General features: G+C 43.1%; 1 protein-coding gene across 1 annotated transcript in view; it reads left to right on the forward strand.

The window, feature by feature from the left end:
* Positions 1-18,965, forward strand: part of arhgef11 (Rho guanine nucleotide exchange factor (GEF) 11) — a 31,252-nt gene extending 12,287 nt beyond the window's left edge. The window contains exons 18-40 of the mRNA XM_078291806.1: positions 105-128; positions 377-506; positions 1,537-1,630; positions 2,135-2,164; positions 2,405-2,537; positions 3,495-3,701; positions 4,140-4,187; positions 5,249-5,397; positions 5,776-5,916; positions 7,480-7,556; positions 7,711-7,836; positions 8,909-9,026; positions 9,204-9,352; positions 9,573-9,648; positions 10,393-10,575; positions 11,340-11,421; positions 11,598-11,678; positions 12,182-12,240; positions 12,396-12,548; positions 12,838-13,071; positions 14,322-14,611; positions 14,737-14,869; positions 15,017-18,965. Of these exons, the coding sequence (XP_078147932.1) occupies positions 105-128; positions 377-506; positions 1,537-1,630; positions 2,135-2,164; positions 2,405-2,537; positions 3,495-3,701; positions 4,140-4,187; positions 5,249-5,397; positions 5,776-5,916; positions 7,480-7,556; positions 7,711-7,836; positions 8,909-9,026; positions 9,204-9,352; positions 9,573-9,648; positions 10,393-10,575; positions 11,340-11,421; positions 11,598-11,678; positions 12,182-12,240; positions 12,396-12,548; positions 12,838-13,071; positions 14,322-14,611; positions 14,737-14,869; positions 15,017-15,066 (2,767 nt within the window). The 3' untranslated portion in view covers positions 15,067-18,965. The remainder of the gene's footprint in view (positions 1-104; positions 129-376; positions 507-1,536; positions 1,631-2,134; positions 2,165-2,404; positions 2,538-3,494; positions 3,702-4,139; positions 4,188-5,248; positions 5,398-5,775; positions 5,917-7,479; positions 7,557-7,710; positions 7,837-8,908; positions 9,027-9,203; positions 9,353-9,572; positions 9,649-10,392; positions 10,576-11,339; positions 11,422-11,597; positions 11,679-12,181; positions 12,241-12,395; positions 12,549-12,837; positions 13,072-14,321; positions 14,612-14,736; positions 14,870-15,016) is intronic.
* The last annotated feature ends 1,059 nt before the right edge of the window (positions 18,966-20,024 follow it).

A 20,024-nucleotide genomic window follows, 5' to 3' on the forward strand; every position in this document is an offset into this window, starting at 1 on the left:
TTAACTTTTAAGGAAGCAAACTGGAGGTCTCTTTCAAAGCCTGCTGTTTGTTGTGGAGGGAATTAACAGCCTTTTTTATGTCTCTCTTTCCGTTCCCGCACCAGATCAAAGCACGAAGAGGACAGAAGGTAAAGGAAGTGTCTTGTCTGCGGTGGTGGAATATGATTTAACAGCAATACCGGTTTGAGCGTTCGCTTCTCTGCCTCAACACCTTCTCTTTGTCTCTCTTTCTTTCCCACCTTTCCCCTTATTTCCCATTCTATCCTCCTGACTTTTTTTTTTTTTTTTTTTTATGTTTACCCATCACGCTCGCTCTCTCTCTCTCTCTCTCTCTCTCTCTCCATGTCTCTCCTCCCCTTCGCTCCTCTCCCCCCAGTTCTCCTCTGGCGTCGGCGGTGCTGCTCTACCTACGTCATTCCGGTATCAAGCTAAGAGACTCCAAGGTTTTCCCAGGTCTGAGCACGGAAAAGGAGAAGTGGTTGGCTTTCTTCCCCAAGACGAAGAAGGTAAGAGCGGCAGCCGCCCTCCAGGGCTGTCAAAAAAAAAAAAAAAAAAGAACTCTTGTCTGTATTGACTACTGCGATTTCACAAGAAGATTAATTTGATTCCTATGGGTGGGGAAGTTGTTGCTGGTGACCGTGACAATTTTTTCTGCTGTTGCGTGGAAACACCAGGCCTACAAATCGAGTTAAATGTGGAAGAAAATCTTTCATTCAAGTATGGGCGTCTGATTTTTCGCCCTCACATTGTTCTTCCTTTGTGCAGAACAGTATAGAGAAATTGCCGACACTTTAAAAGAACAAATTTAAGATAGCCTGCATTTTTGTGTCAATGTTGTGAAACTCCAGATTAGCTCATACTCATCAAGACTCCCATTCATTTTCCAATTTTGTTTTTCACCTACACTACCAGTCAAAAGTTTGGACACACCTTATTGAATGCACTATGTTTTTCATTATCTTAAGGCCATTCTGATCTAAAGGCTTATGCTTAAATGCTTGAAACTTGTTTCTTACACAAATATAAACAGTGAAGTTGATTTTTTTGTTTTATTTCATAGTTTTGATGCCTTTACTATTATTCTAAAATGTGGAAAATAGTAAAAATAAAGAAAAATGTGGTGGGTCCAAACTTTTGACTGGTAATGTTTTGGATTATCATTTCTCTCAAACTGGTACAAACTGGTTATTCACTCATCTTTGATCTGTTATTTGTAAATTCTACTCAAAATCATCACACACATCCATTAAAAAGGCGAAACCGAGTCCATATAACTGGTAGTTCTTGCACTTTGTGACAAACCAGTTTTGTTAAAAGCACTTGTGAATATTGTTCGTTACTCCAAAAATTATCTTCACTGCACATAAGGAGGTGAAAAAGTGGTTTGACAGCTAAACACTTTTTTTCCCAATGCACATTATTGATAAATGACTGAATCGTTTTTTCGCCTCCTTGTGTGCGGTCAGCATCATTTTTGGAGTAACATTTTCTGAATATATTTGACATGACTCGGCTTAATGGTTCCTATCTTTACAGCTGAGCAGCGGCAAGAAAGAGAAAGATGGAGAGGATAAAAAGAGGAATCCCATCCTGAAGTACATTGGCAAACCCCGGAGCACCTCCCAGTCCAGTAAATACACACACACACACACACACACTCCTGCATACAATAGCCATGATTTTTCCATTCAATGACAATAATCGGGGAAGAAAGAAAAACATAATTCATGATCATAACCTCATATCTAGACCAAAGTCATGACCAGAATGCTAAAATGCTAAAACATGCTCACACTTGCTCACACAGATGTTGTTTCAAATTGTTTTGTTTTGACACTGGTCTTTCTAGTACATTATTGGTGTCAGAAATGCAAATTCCAATGTATCTGTGAAAGGTCAGTATCAGCTGACAATATCGGCACTCTGATATGTTGTGGGGCTCCAACATACAATGCATCCATTCATCGTATTTGTCCAACAATATTGGTTTCTCCCCATCCTTTGTTTTCCCCTTTATTGATTTCTGTAAGAAGATTTATTGCAGGTTTATTTATTTATTTATTTATGAACATTTCGTTGGTTTCTGTTTTTTTCTGATTCCATTGTTTCTTTTTGGTTCATTTTGGTTTTGTAGCATTCCATGTCCCGTTGTCGCCTACCGAAGGTACATATTTTCTCTTTTCCTTTTGTTTTTTCCTTAGTTAGTTCAATTTTGTTACTCAACAAACATTCCCACCTAAGCTGTTCTGCGGAGACTATACGTAGTATGTGTGAGGTTTATTTTGAGTTCCACTTTCATTTTATGCACAATGGAAATGTTTTTTTTTTCCCTGTGTCAGCCCGCTTGTGTGCTATTTTATTCTACTGTACAATGAAGTAACCTGTGTGTGTGTGTTCCCTGCAGTCCGTCCCGGCAGTGTGAGGAACATCATTCAGCAGTTTGAGAATCACACGGAGATGCCGGGGGAGGAGGGGGCCGACGCTGCCGACCCCCAGAGACTCTCCTCCAGCAGCCTGGGAGAAGACAGCATGGAAAGGTAGATGTGATGTGATGTGATGCTTCAGTGTTTTGCACAAGGTTTTATTTGAGCTGCTTACTTTTTCCCAGATGTTATTATATCTTCTTCTTTGTTGTTGTTCTTTGGTAGATTGCTTGCCTGATATCAGACAGAATTGTCAACTCGTTACACTCCATTTCCATCTTCAGTCTGACATTGCCTCCACTCTAACCGATTTCCGTGGGGGAGGGGGATTCGATTTTCCCTAACCAGTCACTAAAGACCAACGTATCCGCCTGAATCTAACGTCATTTTAAGTCGACACTGATGCGAAAAAAAAACATCTCCCCTTTGAATAAATGCCTTCAAAGCAGAGTGCTGTTCGGATTTCAAAGTAATTGGTACTTTTAATTGATTTAGAACAGCCTCGATAGCAGCGTCTACCTCGTCTACAGCGGTCGCCATTGTTGTTATTACTCTTCCTTGGTTCTGGCGCACAGCTTGACAACAGCTTGACAACGGCGTTAGTCCCGCCCGTGGCGCTGATTGGCTAATCGTTAGTCCCCCCCAGCGCTCATTGGACCGATCATTTTTCAACCGAGAGAAACCGCTGTTTCATGTCACGACGCCAGACCAGAAGCAGTCAACTCGGTGGAGTGGGCGGAGTCAAAGGTCTGGACCCAGACAAGTAGACTGCTTAAAGAATGGACCAAATAAAAATACAAAGCAGATCATTGGGGCTTCTGCTTGTAACGGCAATCAATGCCCTCAATTGCGAGTATTTGAAATATGTCATCGCAACTAGGTTCACAGTGATATATTAGTGATAAAATCCTACACAGCGTTTTAAATTCTGTTCCCTTTATATCTCTGTTCTCTGTCTCTCCTTCATTCTTTCAACCTCTCTCTCACTCTCTCTCTTTCACTCTCTCACTCTCTCTGTCTCTGTCTCTCTCTCTCTCTGTCTCTCTTTCACTCTCACTCGCTCTCCCTCAGCCCTACGGTCTCAGTGCGTCTGGCTCGTAGCGAGTCGCTGAAGGCTCAGGGGGAGGGGCGTCGGCGGGGCGGGGCCGCGGGGGCGGAGTCTGTCCCCCGTTCCCGTAGCGACGTGGACATGGAGGACTGCGGGGAGGAGAGGGAGGGGCCAAGCCTCAGGCCGCTGCAGCACAGCGCCTCGTCATCTGCGTCCAGCAGCTCTGCACGGTACGGATGCAATACACACACACACACGCAGAGTAAATCTCACTACTCATTCATTAAAAGTAAGGTTTTTCGAAGTGTTTCACTAACCAAGCCCCCCTCAGGACGTTTTCACACCAGAGTCTTTGCCTCTGAGAAAGCTTTCAAAGGTTTCATATCCCTTTGACTTGCACTAGTGTTTCTTACAAATGCCAGCAGGAGAGTTGTGCTCATTTCTCAGAGATGAAACTCGGGTGCCAAAACTGTTTTGGCATCCTTCAGAGGGGGTTAATAGTCATCAATGAAATAAGCTTCTAAGAATCCTGAACCTTCCCTTTCATAAAATGTTACATCCCAAATATCTCTCGTACACAACACCCCCGGAATACACAGTGTGTTGCAGGGGATCGACGTAGGGTTTCACTTCATATCATCTCTCTCTCCACTCTCTCTCATACTCAGGTCCCTAGAGAACCCTACACCCCCATACACCCCTCGGTCTAGACGCAGGTGAGTTCCCACGTCACCCCCCACATAGCCTAGATGATGATTGATTGATCAGAGATTGATTGATACAAAGCTCTATGTTGACATCTTTCCCAAGGGGCCAAAGTGCTCTGAAACGGAAATGGGTAGGTGCACAGGGGAAAAAAATAACCCCACAATCTCTGAAAATAATTGAAAATGCTCATTCCCGCTTTGTTTCTCAAGCTGCACATTAAGGTTGGGCAATTGGACGAATGCATCAGGGATCTTGTGGTGGAAACTCCCTTGCCGATTTGCTGCCAATTCATATTACGTTGAAGTTTGGTCATTTAAAGTGTAGCCTACAGCAAAACGCTCAAATAGGGAAGCACAAGCAGGGGAAAAAATTCCGCTCAAGTTGGGTTTTAAAATGTATTTAGAGCCAACACAGAAGGCAGTCGAAACACACCCAACATTTCCCAGAGCCTTCCTCGGGGCGAGCTGGTTTTGTCCCTGTGTGCGCTTCCCCATTTGAGAGTCTTGTGCTATTGCTTCCTGTTGCGAATGCACCACAAACTGATAGTAGTTCAGCATTTTCTTTTCTTGACCGCAAGAACTTATACTGTAGTTTAAAATGTAACAATGTCCCTTCCTTGTGCATTTAAAAGCTACATTTCAATTCAAGCCATCACACCTACACCGTGCACAATGTGTGTGTATGCGTGCGGGTCTGTATGAGGTGCCGATTGGTTGACAGGAGTATTGCCCAACCTTATTGCACATGTTCTTTATTTTATTTATTTTTATTAATTATTTCTTTGTAGAATAAGCTACAAAAGTGGGTATCACTGTAGAATCTTGTTGATTGATGATAAAGATCATAATTCAATTACAATAATCCAGTTACCATTGGAAACAGTTTACTATGAATTCACACTCATACTGTGTGTCTTTTTGTTTGTCTATCTCGCTCTATGTCCATACATATGTGTATGTGTGTGTGTGTACCCATCCTGTGACTGTTTGTTCGTCTGTCTGTCCGTCTGCCTGTGTGTGTGTGTGTGTGTGTGTGTGTGTGTGTGTGCTGGCGAAACGTGAATGCGTAGGAGTGTGGAGTCCCCGTTGGCCCTGCTGCCGGACGCCGCGGCCCTGGAGGAGGAGGTGTGCGACGGTCAGAACTGGCAGGAGACGGTGCCTCCTCAGCTCCTCGCCACGCTCAGCCCCAGGGAGGTGGACAGACAGGCCGTCATCTACGGTACAGTTCCAATTCAAAACACACACACACACACACACACACACACACACACACACACACACACACACACACACAGACAGACAGCTGGAAAAAAGTCAATATAACCAATCACTAGTGACTGATGTATCCGGCCGCTCTGATGTTATCTTCAGTGACACTGATGCTGGGTGTATTTACCAACTTCACCAAGAATGACAGCGTTCGGTGGGACACAATTCAGTCTTTCAGTCAGTCATTCTGGAGTCTGGAACCAGGGCACTTCAGAACTGAATCGGAGGCTTGTTATAGGTTATACAGTATTATACGGTGTAATTCATTCTCCTCCTCTCTTTTTGCTCCTCTCTGCCTCCTCCTCCTCCTCCCTCTCTCCTCTCTCAGAGCTTTTCACCACCGAGGCGTCCCACCTGCGGACCTTGAGGGTCCTGGACCAGGTCTTCTTCCAGAAGATGAGGTCTGTGCTGAGCTCTGATGAGCTGGCCTGCATCTTCCCCAACCTGCCCCAAGTCTACGAATTCCACGGTCAGTCTCCCTCTGTGTGTGTGTGTGTGTAAGTGTGAATCATGGTTCCTACGCAGGTTTGGAAAGTCTGCAAATCTGTGTACTATAGAATATGTTTCAAAATCATAGACTGTAAAAAAAGATGGACGTAGTGACTGTGACATCACCCATAGGTTTCTGAAGGGCCTTTTTGAAGCCTGGAGATTGTGTTGATCGCTGCCATGCTGACATGTTTTTTGGAGCCAGACTGTGCAGCCAAAGTGAGTTGTGGGTTGTCTGCAGAGCCGCAGCGCCGCCTACTGGCCTATTATTCGCCTATTGGCCCGTAATCAATGACCTGTCGATCACTAGGAAAACAACCCCGTTTTATAACCGTTATAACCCGTTAATGATGCAATTATTTTGAAAATCGACATATGGACACACATTAGAAGAAGTGAAATTAGCTACTGAGACCATAACCTCTTGTCGAAAAAAATGTATTGACTTTATATTTTTAGTGAGAAGTCGGGCTGTGGTCCCATTGAGTTGGGTCAAGTTTGGAGTCTTTTTGGAGCCGGCCCCTAGCGGACGGTAGAGGAACTGCCGCCGTCACCACCACCTTCCTTACTGGCTTCAAAATTCACCCGTGGTTTTGGCCGCTTGATCGAAATAACGCAAACTACGGCTTCCAGGTCTTAAAACATTGTGAATTACCGAAAAATCCAATGGAAAAACATGGGAAATATGCTGCTTAGTCTATGACACACACTTGACTACACATGTAATTCTGGAACCACTGTCATTTCACATACTGTTACATTCACATATGTTAAGTTGGGAACTGTTTTCTTCAACTTTTGAGTGATTGACCTCGTTTACAGTCATTGCCCAGCTATTATAATGATACATTTTATTAGCTGCTAACCAAAATATTGAAATTAAATTCGGGTCTGGGAAGAGTATGGAATTTCGAAATGGAAAATTATAGGAACGCTGCTCTGTGTCTCGATTGAATCTGTGTATCGCTCAGTGTGTGTGTTTTTTATTGTTCTGCCAGTGTTTCTGTTTGCACAATGAAGTGAGTTGTAATTTGAGTCAATGTGTATTCAGGGCTGTAAATGGCAAGGTCAATAATAATAATAAGGAATGGTAAGTAAGTAAGAAGGTCATGGCTTGTAAAGGCTAATCTCTGCCTGCAGCTCTGCCATGTCAATATGTATTCTAGGCTTTAATTTGGAGACATATGGTGTCAGTTAATTACCCCACTAGACTAGTCGTGCCTTGTGCCAATGAATTCAGCTTTAAGTGTCTTTTTTTTTCTTTTTCTTTTAGTAGTTTCATGGACAATCTTAGGCAGTGTTTGAAATAAACAATTAATTTTGGCTGGTGGTTGATTGGTCAGTTCCACCAGCCACCTGGTGATTGTATCTGAAGTCTATGGAACATCTGCTGTATCCAAACATCCATTTTGGGCAAGTAGAAATTGAGAGTAACTAGTGACATTTTTGGAGTTGTCGCTGTGGCAGAGCAACAACTTAGTTATTTTCCCTGAGCGAGGTCCTTTCAGTGCCTCAATGTTGTTTTCATATCACTGTGTTGCAGCAAGTCTGTGTGAGGCGATGAAGAAGCGAAGAGAATCTCCCATCGTTCAGGACATCGGGGACGTTATGCTGGCCAGGGTGAGTTTAAAAACCCCTGCTATCAGTTCTGTTCTCCATCCTTTTATTTTCATGTCATCCCTTCAAATTTGTTACAATATGAAAGCTATTTGTATGTGAAGTATGTACAGTGTGCTAACAGTGGGGGGTGTGTGTGTGTGTGTGTGTGTGTCAGTTTGAAGGTGTGGCTGGGGAGGAGTTCCAGGAACAGGCGTCCCAGCTGTGCAGCCAACAGTCTCAGGCTCTGGAGCTCATCAAGAACAAGCAGCGCAAAGACCCCCGCTTCGCCCACATCATCCAGGTACACACACACACACACACACACACACACATACATCCTCGTAAAACCCGGAGTCACACACAAACATAGTTAACATCCAGGTAACACGCACACCGCAGCCATTTAACACACCGATACACACTTAGTCTGAGCAAGACACTGAACCTGTTCACTCACTGCAAGCTGCTCTGGATTGGGGCTGCATGGTTATGGCAGGAATGCTAATACCGATTATTTAGCAAAATATTGTGATCACGATGATTCCTCAATATCAAGACACTTTCTGTTTTATTGCACTTTTGCACCTTTACATACTGTATATTTGCACTTTTTCACTTTTTTCAACGCAGAATTTCTCAAAGAAGCAGCAGCTGCTTGTTTTCACTGTTGCTGTCTTACTCTTATTGAGGTCCTTCAAAATTCAAATAATAAATAATTACTATGCTATTACTTTGGGGTGCAACTACAACCATAACACAAACTTTGCACAGAATCTGAACTCAATATCTGGTTCAAATCAAATGACAGACAGTGATCCACTTTTAGGAAATAAAATGTTTTCACATTCAGACTTAGGAGAAGGATTTTCCTCTCTAGTATGATGGTCTGTGTAAGGTTTCCTTCTTTCTTTCCCACTGGAGCTGTCTGGCTCCCCATCTTGACTTTCGTTTTGGTCACATGATGCACGTTGCACATTCAGAAGTTGTGATTGGTCTTGCGTAATGGAAGCGCTTGACATAGCACACCGGGACTTTCGGTGAAATTGAAAATATAACAAACACTTCAATATCACTTAATTTCACAATAGTGGAAACATAAAATTGGATATACAACTATCTATGATTATTTGTGCAGCCCTACTTTGAATAAAAGCATTGGCTAAATTCAATATAAATGAACAAAATGGTTGGTGAATTTGAAATATATTATTCAACGTAGCTGGTGGACTAAAAAGTTGAATCCCTCCCATGGGTGGTTAGGATGTGAAGGGCCATGCAAATAGGTTTTGTGCCTGATTCCAAGTACATTGTTTCTTGACTCAGGTCTATCATATATTGTCATGTTCTTTACGTGTTGATGTGTTGATTTCTAGGAGTGTGAGGCCAGTCCCCACTGTAGGAGGCTGCAGCTCAAAGACCTGCTGGTGTCAGAGATGCAGAGACTCACCAAGTACCCTCTGCTGCTGGACAATATCATCAAACACACAGAGGGTGAGGAAGGACCACACACACACACACACACACACACACACACTTGCTGACTGATACACACACAAACAAAACTGTGCCAAGAATAGCTAACATTTATTTAATCTTGGATGATAAAATGTTCTTTGTTTCTGCTATGATGTGATTTTAAGACCGATCCTCTTCTCTTTCTTCCTATAGCCGGCTCATCGGACCTCCCTCCGCTCCAGCGCGCCCAGGCTTGTTGCCGCAGGATACTGCAGGCTGTCAACGAGGTCGTCAGGGAAACGGAACACCGGCAACACCTCAGCCAATACCAGCGCAGGCTGGACGCCGCCCCTCAGTTCAAGGTGACCGCTTTGTTTATGCTCTTTAATCTGTTCTTTCCATCTTTTCCTCTTCCTTCCTTTCCTCACTCATTTTTCTCATTGCGTATTGTTCGTGTTGTAATTCAGGAATGGGGTTTTTGCAGCGCTGACATTCATTTCTAATAGAAGGTTTTCCTGCTTTGTGGGGTCCCTGATCTCACTCCTGTGTAATGGTGCTTTGTGTTACTGCTCTCTCTCATAGAGTCTGGACCTGACCACGAAGAGAATGATTCATGAAGGTCCCCTCACCTGGAAAGTCAGCAAAGATAAGACGTTAGGTATGTATTCAGTATCTAGCCATTTATGTGCTTATGTCGTCAACGTGTTCCTGCACCAATAACACCAAAACAAATTCCTGGACTTTAGGCTAGACTCATTAGGCTTCCTTTCCTTTTTTCCTTAAACTTATGGTCATTTCCTCTAAATCTAATCCGTGGTAGTCACCAAACATCATCGCTCAAAGCTTGGACAGTTCCTGCACTTGACCCACGTCATGTCAGCTCAGTCAGTAGAGAACTGAGTACAATTCAGATTGAATAGAGTTCATGAGATTACTGTTGTTAAGCTATCGTGTGTTCTGACCTGGTGTCTATTTTAAGAGCGTTTAAGAGTGTTTAAAAGTCTCACTGTCCCTGTACTAGCTGTTGATATGAAGAAATTTTAACCAATTTCCCTTTGGGACAATAAAGATATTGAATTTGTTCCAAAATTAGAAAAAATCATCTTTTTCTCCTCTTACAAAATGATTCATAGTACAAAATTTACAGACAGATTAGTGCGCTTTCTTAAATTATGATAGGTAATTTACTTGCTTATAGACAAAATAAATACATTTTTACACACTGGTTCCTTTTTATGTTAGAGATATCAAATGATGAACTTCAGATAATTATTTATTTTTTTCCCCCAGAATGGATACATTTTGGAAATGAAATCTGCATATTGTGTCCAGACTAATTCCAGCACATTTATTGTACTTGGCAAATAAAGTGAATTCTGATTCTGTTAATCCCCACCGTCAGAGATCCAGGCGCTGCTGCTGTCAGACTGCCTGGTCCTGCTCCAGAGGGGCCCGGACGACCGGCTGCTGCTGCGGTGTCCGTCCCGCTGGCTGGGTGGGGGCGGGGGGGGCAGCGGAGACACCAAGACCTCCTTCAGCCCCCTGGTGAGGCTCGACTCGCTGCTGGTCCGCCCTGTTGCCACAGGTGAGGGTTACACCTACAGTACGTTTTCTTTGGTCTGAACCATAGAAGAAAAGTTTTTTTTTTCATTGTTGTATTTGGTTTGTTTAGGTTCACACTGCCCAATTACAAGTGAGCTAGGGCTTGTAAACAATAGTCACATGAACTCAGAAGGAACTCGTTATTGGACAGACTTCTGGTAATCTGCCAGTCTGTGAGGTTAGAGATTTCTGCGGCTAAGGGAGTAAAAAAAAATATGATTTCAGTCCCTGTAACCGTAGCTAAGCATGTTGGACTTGTCTGCGCTCTCTACCGTAATTTACCTTCTCTGGTGTTTATACCAGAACAAAATAGGTCAATATGAGCATCAGTCCACATTGCGGTTTGCCCTCACTTCATTTTGTTATGCTAGGCTTTCCAAGCATGAGGAACTGCTGGCTATCAAATGAAAAGATAATTTCCCTACAAGGATCAATAAAGCATCACATTATTATTAGTATTATTAATAATGAGAAGTAATTCAGATCTGGGGAAAAGCATCATATTTTGAAATGGAAAACACATAGAGACTCAGGGCCTTCATGTAATATGATGATCCTAATGTGGCCACAGTATATTTTGTAGTAAGTTGATGATGCTGGTAACAATGTAATGTGACCATGAGGTATACACAGGTTACTCAGCGGGGTAAAACCTTGTAGCAAGACAAACTCCCGCTAACTCCCTCTCATTTCTGTTTCCCTGCTGTGTTTCTGATGACTTCCCTGTGTCTTGTGATTTCTCCCCAGACAACAAGGCCCTCTACGTCATCAGCACCACAGAGAGGCAGATCTACGAACTGGTGGCCGGGACTTCATCAGAGAAAAACACGTAAGCAATCCTGGATATTGTATCTGTTTTTTTGTTTTTTGTTTTTTTTTCTTACCTGTATTTACCTCCGGAGGGTTTGCTGAGCACACAAGCTCTTTTTCAGCATACAGTAACATCTATTTTGCCGTGATGTATGCTTGCTGTAGGTGCTGACGTTGGATTTTTATGTTTTCCAGCTGGAAAGACTTACTTGAAAAGACCATCTCATTGGCTGGTGGCTCGTCACCCCAGACCAATTACGGATCCACACCTATATCGTGAGTGACTGAAATGTTACAGTATATATCCCTCTTTTATGCCTCTGACTTATATATTTTTCTCTCAAATCTCAGCTATTGAGTGTGTGGTGGAGCCTCTTATAGATCTATTTTTGACTGATTTTAATGAAATTGAAATTCCTACTAATATTTCAAGTCATCAAAGCCTTTATTTGTGTGACAGTGTGTCTGTAGGTCCTGAAAACATTTTAAAATATCTAAACTCAAGGCCTTAAAAGATTTTGCATACAACTAAATATAGCACTTTAAGTCTAAGGTTAAAAATATTGCGGATTCTTGGTAACTTTTTGTTCCACTGAGAAATCAACTATATTCAGAGTGTTTTAATTTTCACGTTTATTTCACTTCATTTCAATTCTTCTTATATTTCATTCTAACTGGAATTTGAAGGGTCTTGAAAAGTCTTAATTTAGTAATTTAACTTCATTTAACTTGGTGACAGCCTATGTGAGCTTTGTGTTTCTGTGCCTTGTCACCTACAGTTCTCCGAGTCTAGGCAACGCTTCCCCAGTCTCAACGGGCAGACATGTCTACCAGTCAGGTGAGATGCACCATGTAATCATTATCCACAAATATGAATCTGTCACCATCCGCTATGTGTGCATATATTTATGTGAAACGATACAAAAATCATGTTTGATCTCCGTATCTGACTCGGTGAGCTGTTGTTCCCTCCAACTGTTTCAAATCTCCCAGACGACTCTATGACGGAGGGGTCAGTTTCCATGGAGACGAATTCCTCTAACAATGACGACGCGCTCACGCCCACCACACCTACAGACCAATCAGAAGCTTTCCTCTCTGGTGACAGACAGGCGGTTGGAGTGGCAGAGGCGGCTCTGCAAGACGGTGAGAAGGAAGCAATAATCGCTTATTCCTAGCTTGATTAGTAGGCCTACTATAACTTCACTGCTAATTCACAGCTAGTTTTTTATCTTATTTTATGTCATGCGTTTAATTAAATCTAAATCTAAATTTCCAAAGTGAGTGTGTTTTAGATTTCATTAAGTGTAAGCCTGTAATTATAAAAAGAAAAAAAAGTAGCCAATTAATTGTTATTGGTGCTTTTCTTTGCTTTGTAATCAGCCTTCAGAAATCCTCTGCTTCATGTGTCGTGCTTGTTCTTGTGTCTTCACAGTTGAAGCACTAAGGCAGCTGATATTCCGAGACTTGGAAGAGGACGGGTGGAGCCACGACTCAGATGACACGCCCACCAACGAGACGGCCAATGAGAGGAGCTCGTTCACCGAAAGGCAGAGGCCAGAGTCCCTGGAGACCGTCCTCAATTTCAGCACCGACCAATGGGAGGCTGAGCCAGAGGAAGCCCCGCCCTCAGACGCAGAGCAGTCCAGTGTTCATGTTGTGAGGAAAGGTAATCGTTCAAAAAGAGACCCGTCATCAAATAATCATCTTTAAGTCTCCGGCAGGGTCGGCTGTTCCCTCTCAATTCAGTCAATTCAAGGAAATTTTAAAACGTTATTTCCAAAGTAAAATAAAATAATCAGGCATAAATGCTCAATTGCTGCAGCTGGAGTTCATGTTCCTGATTGATTGAACTGAAAGTGAATTCACCCTGAATGTGGTTTCTATCTTGTTTGTGGGTAAAATCTGGGTATCTGCATTGGCTGCCTTCCTCCGCATGTATTCTCTGCTCTCTGTGATTCGTTTATTTTGTTTCTCACACACTTCTTCTGCTCCTTTTCCTTTTCTGCCTGCTCCTCACAACACGACGACACACACTCACGCTACACTTGGTCTTGTATCTCAACTCCTCCTCCCTCACTGCCTCACACTTCTCTTTCACATGCATTCAAACACCTCCCATATCTGTTTACACACACACACACAATTCTTCGTCACACATCTGTCCTCTGTGCATAGCTGTGGTTGCGGGCTCTCCTTCTATCCCTGATGACATCACTGATGATGTCACCCTCCCCTCCGACCAATCGTCCGAGCCGAGAGGCGAGGCCACTACGCAGGGTAATGACAAGTAGTCCTAGTGGGCCCAGTGCCGTAGTTTCGCAATATTAGCTACATTTTATTCTGCTGTAGTTGCCCATCACAATTTCACAAGCTCTCCATTGAAACTATATTATTTGCACTTTGTAATGGCATTTTTACATTGTTGTTTACACTCTAGCAAGCCAATGCCATTGCTAGAAAGATTTGTGGCTCAGAAGTAAACATAATTTCAGGCCGTCAGACTTTGTTGTCATTGAGGTTTTATTTATTACATCGTATTGTGGTTGTATCACATCATGAAGCCCATATCACATATCGAATCGTATCGTGAGATAAGCATATCAAACAAGCAAATTCTGTTTGATCCAGGTCTCTCCTGCTCATGTAATATGCGGTTTATCTGTTGCTTACACAAAAATTGAAAATCTGCTTCTCAAGTAAATTATGGGTCTGGGTCTTGTTATCTATTTGTAGGCAACTTGTAGCGTTCCTTTCTTGTGTTTGTTGTTCTGAGGGAGAAGTAGCCGCAGAATTTTACAGAGTTCTGGCCCAGTGTACTGGTGAAATTACACACACACACACCCCAATTAGTTTGTATGCATCAGTGGCGAGTAAGTGTCATTATGCCGTGTTCATACTCACATCTCTCTGCTATAGGGAACACATTCTACTTGGTGATGCCTACCGAGCAAGGAGAGAGCGTCACTGATGACCTCAACGACCCTCCTACCCCCACCGCCACCCACTTCCCTCAGCCTCTGGAGGAAGTGATGTCACCGCAGGCACAGCCGGAGGAGGAAACGCCCGACCAATCAGAGGCTATGCAACCGGAACAGGAAGAGGAAACGGGCCAATCGCAGACCGGGCACCAGAGTCACGTGATCAAAAACGTGGATGAGATTTTCCACACCATCGAGGGGTTGATGAGCAAGTTGCACCAGCTGAAGGCGAGTCGTGTTGGGGTGTAGAGCCGAACAATTAATAGGAAAAAAATTCAAAATCGCAATATGAACTTCTGCAATTTCCAAATTGCAGAGGCTGCAATTAATTGTGTCTCTTCACCCCTCCACAGGACATAGAGAAGGCCCATCATGAGCTTCTGAAAACCCTCAGAGAGCCTTCTGTCAATCAGGAGTCAGAGGACCGGTCGTGTCACCCGGCAACCGTCTCCAGGACGCCATCTCTGGACCGCGGCTCAGGAGACGGTGAGCGAGAGGGGTCAGAAGTTCAGTGGGGGGGGTTCAAAGGTCAAAGTGGTTTGTCTTCTGTGATGTACCAACGGTGACGATGTTTTGATGTCAATTGCTTTACACACTTAAGTTATAAATCTCTCTTTTTTTTCTCCCATCCAGGCAAGGAGGGAAGTCCAGCAGAACCCAAGATCCAGTCTACTGGATTCTGATATCAGCTCAGAGTGGATTTACTAATAGACACACACTCTTTGACTGTTGGCATACAGACGCACCCATATGCACCCACTGTCAGACTCGGGCACCCTAGCCCCGCCTCCCCTCGCACCCCAATCCCTGCATGCACTGGCCAATGGAGCAGAACCCAGGAAGGACCGTAGACGTTACTGTTTCTGTTGCCCTGGGATACCAGGAAGCTGGACGGGCCGCTAAGGACGCCCCAGGAACGCTGAGGTCGGCGCGACCTCTGACCTCCTCTGGAGCAGGAGGGGAGTCCAGGGGAAGAGAGGAAAAAAACTATGAAGGAACAAAAAAAAGGCGGAAGACAAGTAAAGCGTTGAAAGAGTGAAGGAAGGATCTGGTGAAGAAGCAAAGAGAGGAAAAGTCGGAAGAATTCGAACCGGAAAGTAGAAAAAAAAACGACCACGGTGGGGATTTGTTCGGCTGCGTTTCGAAAGGACTGAGTTGTTGTATATTTTGGTTTGGAGAGCTGGTTGAAGGAAGGGAGCAGAAAAGTGTTGAACTGTCGATTTTAAGGAAATATCCGAGGGACCCGTCACCCCAGCACTTTACCCACAATGCATCCCACTGTCATGCATACGTACGTACGTCCTCCACAGTGGACAGGTCAGGGACTGGAGACGCCACTGGCTTTACTACGGGCCGATGCTGCACACGCAGTGGAAGCCGACATGGCCTCCGGGGGGGTTTTCCCCCTTCATCGCTTCATGCTTTACACTGAGTTCACCTGCCACCAAGGCCGAAGGACTGTGTCTATATAATTCAGGTTATTTGCACTGGGTTGTCAGTAAGGATACCAATATCTCACACACACATCATTTAAAGTGATGTTGAGCTTTGCTAGTACCTTGGGTCGTGTAGCTTCCTGGACTTGATAAAACCCCAAAACCGGTGATTCTCTGTTAATCTGTTGCTCCGGTAGAGACGATTGGAGAATTTTTTTTTTTCTCTCCATTCACTGCCATTGTATGGAGGAAACGAATGCGAACAAAGCAGATTCTGACAATGCATAAAAATACTAGTACTCTATGTGTGGTTAATGCCCGGATTTTGGTGTTACACTTGTTCAAACTGGAAGGTTTAATAACACAGAGAAAGCGATTCACTTAAAAACAATTCAGCAGCATGACTAGTTTTTTTTTATATATTGTCAGAATCTGCTTTGTTCGCATTCGTTTGTGTGCTAGAAGTGTGATTTTCGGACGTGTTTCGCAATATAATGGCAGTGAATGGAGAGAGAAACAAAATACACAATTCTCCAGTCGTCTCTACCGGAGCAACAGATAACAGAATCGCCAATTTTGGGGTTTTATCGTGTCCAGGAAGCTCCACAACCCAAGTTCAACATCACTTTAACCGTTTCATTCATGTAACGCGTTCATATCCCCCCCATTACTGGAGAAACACTAGTTGTTGACGTTTTTGTGCTATTTTTGGGAACACCACAGGGGCAGCCATTGCCGACTTGTATGTCCTCTTCTCCTAAGCTATGGGACGGCTGTTTGGAACCATCAATGCAACATTATCGATCATTATATGGTTCATATTGATCATAGATTGTTCATAAAACTTTGCCTAAGTTATAGAAACACTACTGCGCTGTTTACTACTGAAGCGCTGTCTGTTTTGTTTTTTTTTTTGTCATCAGCGCTGCTCTAGAGACGTACAGGGATCGCCGCGGCGACGGAGCGCGCTCAGCGGAGACGTCACAGCTCCTCTGATCGCGTCATGTTTCGGGTTTCGCCGAGGCCGCAACTGACGCAGGGCGCGTTTTTGGAGCGAGGTTCAAGACGGGCAATGTTGCCGGCAACCAGGACGACAACAGCGGGGGAAATCGAGGGGGGGCGGGGAGTACGGATTGAAACTTTGAAACTTGAATATTCAGTGAAAACTTATTTATCACACAATCAAATTGCTGCCAAAAAAAAAAAAATTTTGTTGGTAACATTGCCTGTCGACGTCGCTTTTAAAAATTGCCTGTGAATCGTTTAGGCCTCTCTCCGCTGTATTGTGTGTGTAAATACTGTGAACCAACACCCCACCACCACCACCACCCCCCACTGGTAATACCATAGTGTTTATATTCTTCTAGCCCCCCCCCCCCTCCAAAGCCATGAAGGGACTACGCTCTTTACCAAGTAGCATCTTTAGCGCCCCCCCACCCCACCCCCTTCTCCCCTCCCCCTCTCTGCACAGAATAACTTATATTTATTGGGAGAAAAGAAAAGCTCTGTAAAAAAAAATATTAAAAAAAATCTAATTTGAAAGACTTAAGTGCGCACACACGGTCCGAGTCGGGGAAAATAACAACACATTATATGCTCCTGTTCTCTTGATCGCAGCATGGTTAGGTGAAGGCCAATTTCATTTAACTGCTGCTGTAAAGTATATAGGAGCGTAATTTAATGTGCTTTATTTTGAGAAAGGTTGTGTAACCCTTTAGTAAAGCCTTTGTTGAGGTTTGTGGAACCAGACACTAAAGCTGAGTGAATTTCTTTTAATTTTTTCTTTCAAAGGTCATCGCTTTGATTTAATTTAATCCACACTAGAGGCAAAATATGTTTCAACTGTTGCAAGAAGAGAACGTATTATCCGGAAAACTTTAAGAAATGACTTTCTACTCGCTAAGAAAAAGTTTTGGAAGTCATTTTTCGATGTTTGCTTGTTGAGAAGTTCTTTTTTTTTTTTTTTTTTAGACCAGATTGAATATATTTTTGCTTTTTTTTTTTTTTATAGTGTATATGTACTGAGCACCTCATTGTCTCACATCTATCTGGGCAGAAGCACATTGGACTGACTCTTTTATTTGAACTGGTTTCAAATATTATTAACACTAATAGAGGAGCGCTTTACTGAGTTCCCCAGGCTCTTTAACAGAAACTACCAAACCAAGCCCAACCGAGAGCTCCTTAACATTTGAAACACAATCAGCGCTAATTTTGCCCCTACACACACACACACACGCACACACACACAACTGAACCCAAAAACTGATTCTACCATTCAAGTGATGTTTCACTCGCTGGAGGAACGTTTTCACCCTTTAGCCAACACGCTGTCAGCGGTATTAAGGAGTCCTGAACCCTCTGACTGTATCTGCCTCTGGGGTCCAGGTGTTTTTTTTTGTTTTTTTTTTACCCCCCTCAGAGAAGTATGACTCCACCTGGGTTTGTCCAGTCATGTATAGGAGTGAAAAAGAAATGCAAGACTAGGTTTTCCCAAGTGGAAAACGAGAGCAGTGTTACTGATCCCCAGGACAGACAATATTACTGTTGGACCATGTGTGAACTTCCAAGAGGTATTTGCGCTAAAATGTCAAAATGTTTCTACCAAAGTGAAATATCTCTTCCAAGAGCGTTGAAGGGAACACAGTTCATTTCATTTTCTTTTTTTCTTTAAGCTTTGGCTGCTGATTATCAAGCATCTCAGACAGCGTGTCGTGGCAACATGTCTTAACACACACCTTAAACACGTGTTGTGTTCAAGTGTAATACAAAATTAGACGCTCTCGGTCTGAGATGGTTGGTGAATTCGAGCTGTTTTTCTTTTTCTTTCCCATTCGTCTGCCCCTCCCTTTCCCCCCCCATTCCTCCTACCTGAATACAGCATTTTTCATCTCCAATTTCTACCTCTACACTTCAATTTCTTTATACTCTTAAATGTTTCCTTTTTTTTCATACATTTTATCTTTATATAATGACGTCTAAGTCGTGGTCCTAACTGGCTCTGAAGAAGAAGCTAAAACCGATTCCTTTTGTAAGATGTTGCACAGAGAAACTCCCCGCACGGTGCAAACTACTGTATGCATACACACGTCTTTAACTATCATCTCATTGTCTTTTTTTTTTTTTTTTTTTTTTTAAATCTTGTTCACTCATGTAATATAGAGAGATCACACCCCCCTTGTTTTATATATGTTAATTTTTTGTTTTTTTTCTGTAAAGCCTTAGTCTTTGTCTTTGATTTTATTTTTGTAGATATGATGAAAAAAAAAGAGATGTGTAAATTATTTTCTTCTCCCCTGTTTTTAAAAATGGTGAGATTGTTAGCTGCACAGAAGGAAAATGAACTCATGTTTCAGATTCATGTGTTTTGTGAGATTAAAAAGAAACTGGAAAAAAAAATTATAGGTTTGGAATTGGAGTTTGTTTTCTGAGTAGCGCTGTGCTTCATGCATCATATTCAGACCGTATTGTCAGTGTTGGTGCTCAAAAAAAAGGCAATACACACTTCTTCTGCTTGGGTAGTGAAGGTGTGACCAGGGGGGGAGGAGGAGGAGGAGGAGGAGGAAGGGATGGGGGGGGGTTCATGCAGGAGGAGGAGCACCGATGGGTAGACAGGGACACCATTGATTTGGGGTTGGATTGTTAAACTGACCTAGGGTTGTTTTGTTTTGTTTTGTTTTTAAATGGGAGAAATCACCAACCCGTAGAGCAGCTACAGAGCAGCAGCTGTCTGCGGGACAAAGTGGATAAAACCATTAAATAAATTCTCACTCGTCTTTGTTTTAAAACCAAAGGCGCGCAGTGTTGTTTCACTATTTGGGGGGGAAATGGAGGAGAGGGGGAGGGTTGTCTCCAGAGGATTTCTATGACAATTATATTGTATTTCTGGATGAGATGGTGTTCAGTACTTGAAACCGCGACACTTCTGCTGTGATTGATTGTGAGTTTTTGTTTTCAGTCGCGATTCGAATCCCAGAGGGGCTCCGTAGAATCCCGTTTTGCTCCGAGAGAAGCGCAGCTGCGTCAAGCTAGATACAGAGAGAACGAAACCGGAAAAGGCTTCAAAATAAAAGCGGAAAATTTTGTCACTTGAAAAAATAAGTGAGTATTGAGGTGTTCAGAATAGGGCTTTTGAAGGCCGATAACGGCATTTTTGGATCGAAGGTGCTGATAACCGATGTTTAGTGCCGATACTCAATATTTTT

Source organism: Centroberyx gerrardi, chromosome 23 (assembly GCF_048128805.1).
Source record: "Centroberyx gerrardi isolate f3 chromosome 23, fCenGer3.hap1.cur.20231027, whole genome shotgun sequence".
Taxonomy (NCBI): Eukaryota; Metazoa; Chordata; class Actinopteri; order Beryciformes; family Berycidae; genus Centroberyx; species Centroberyx gerrardi.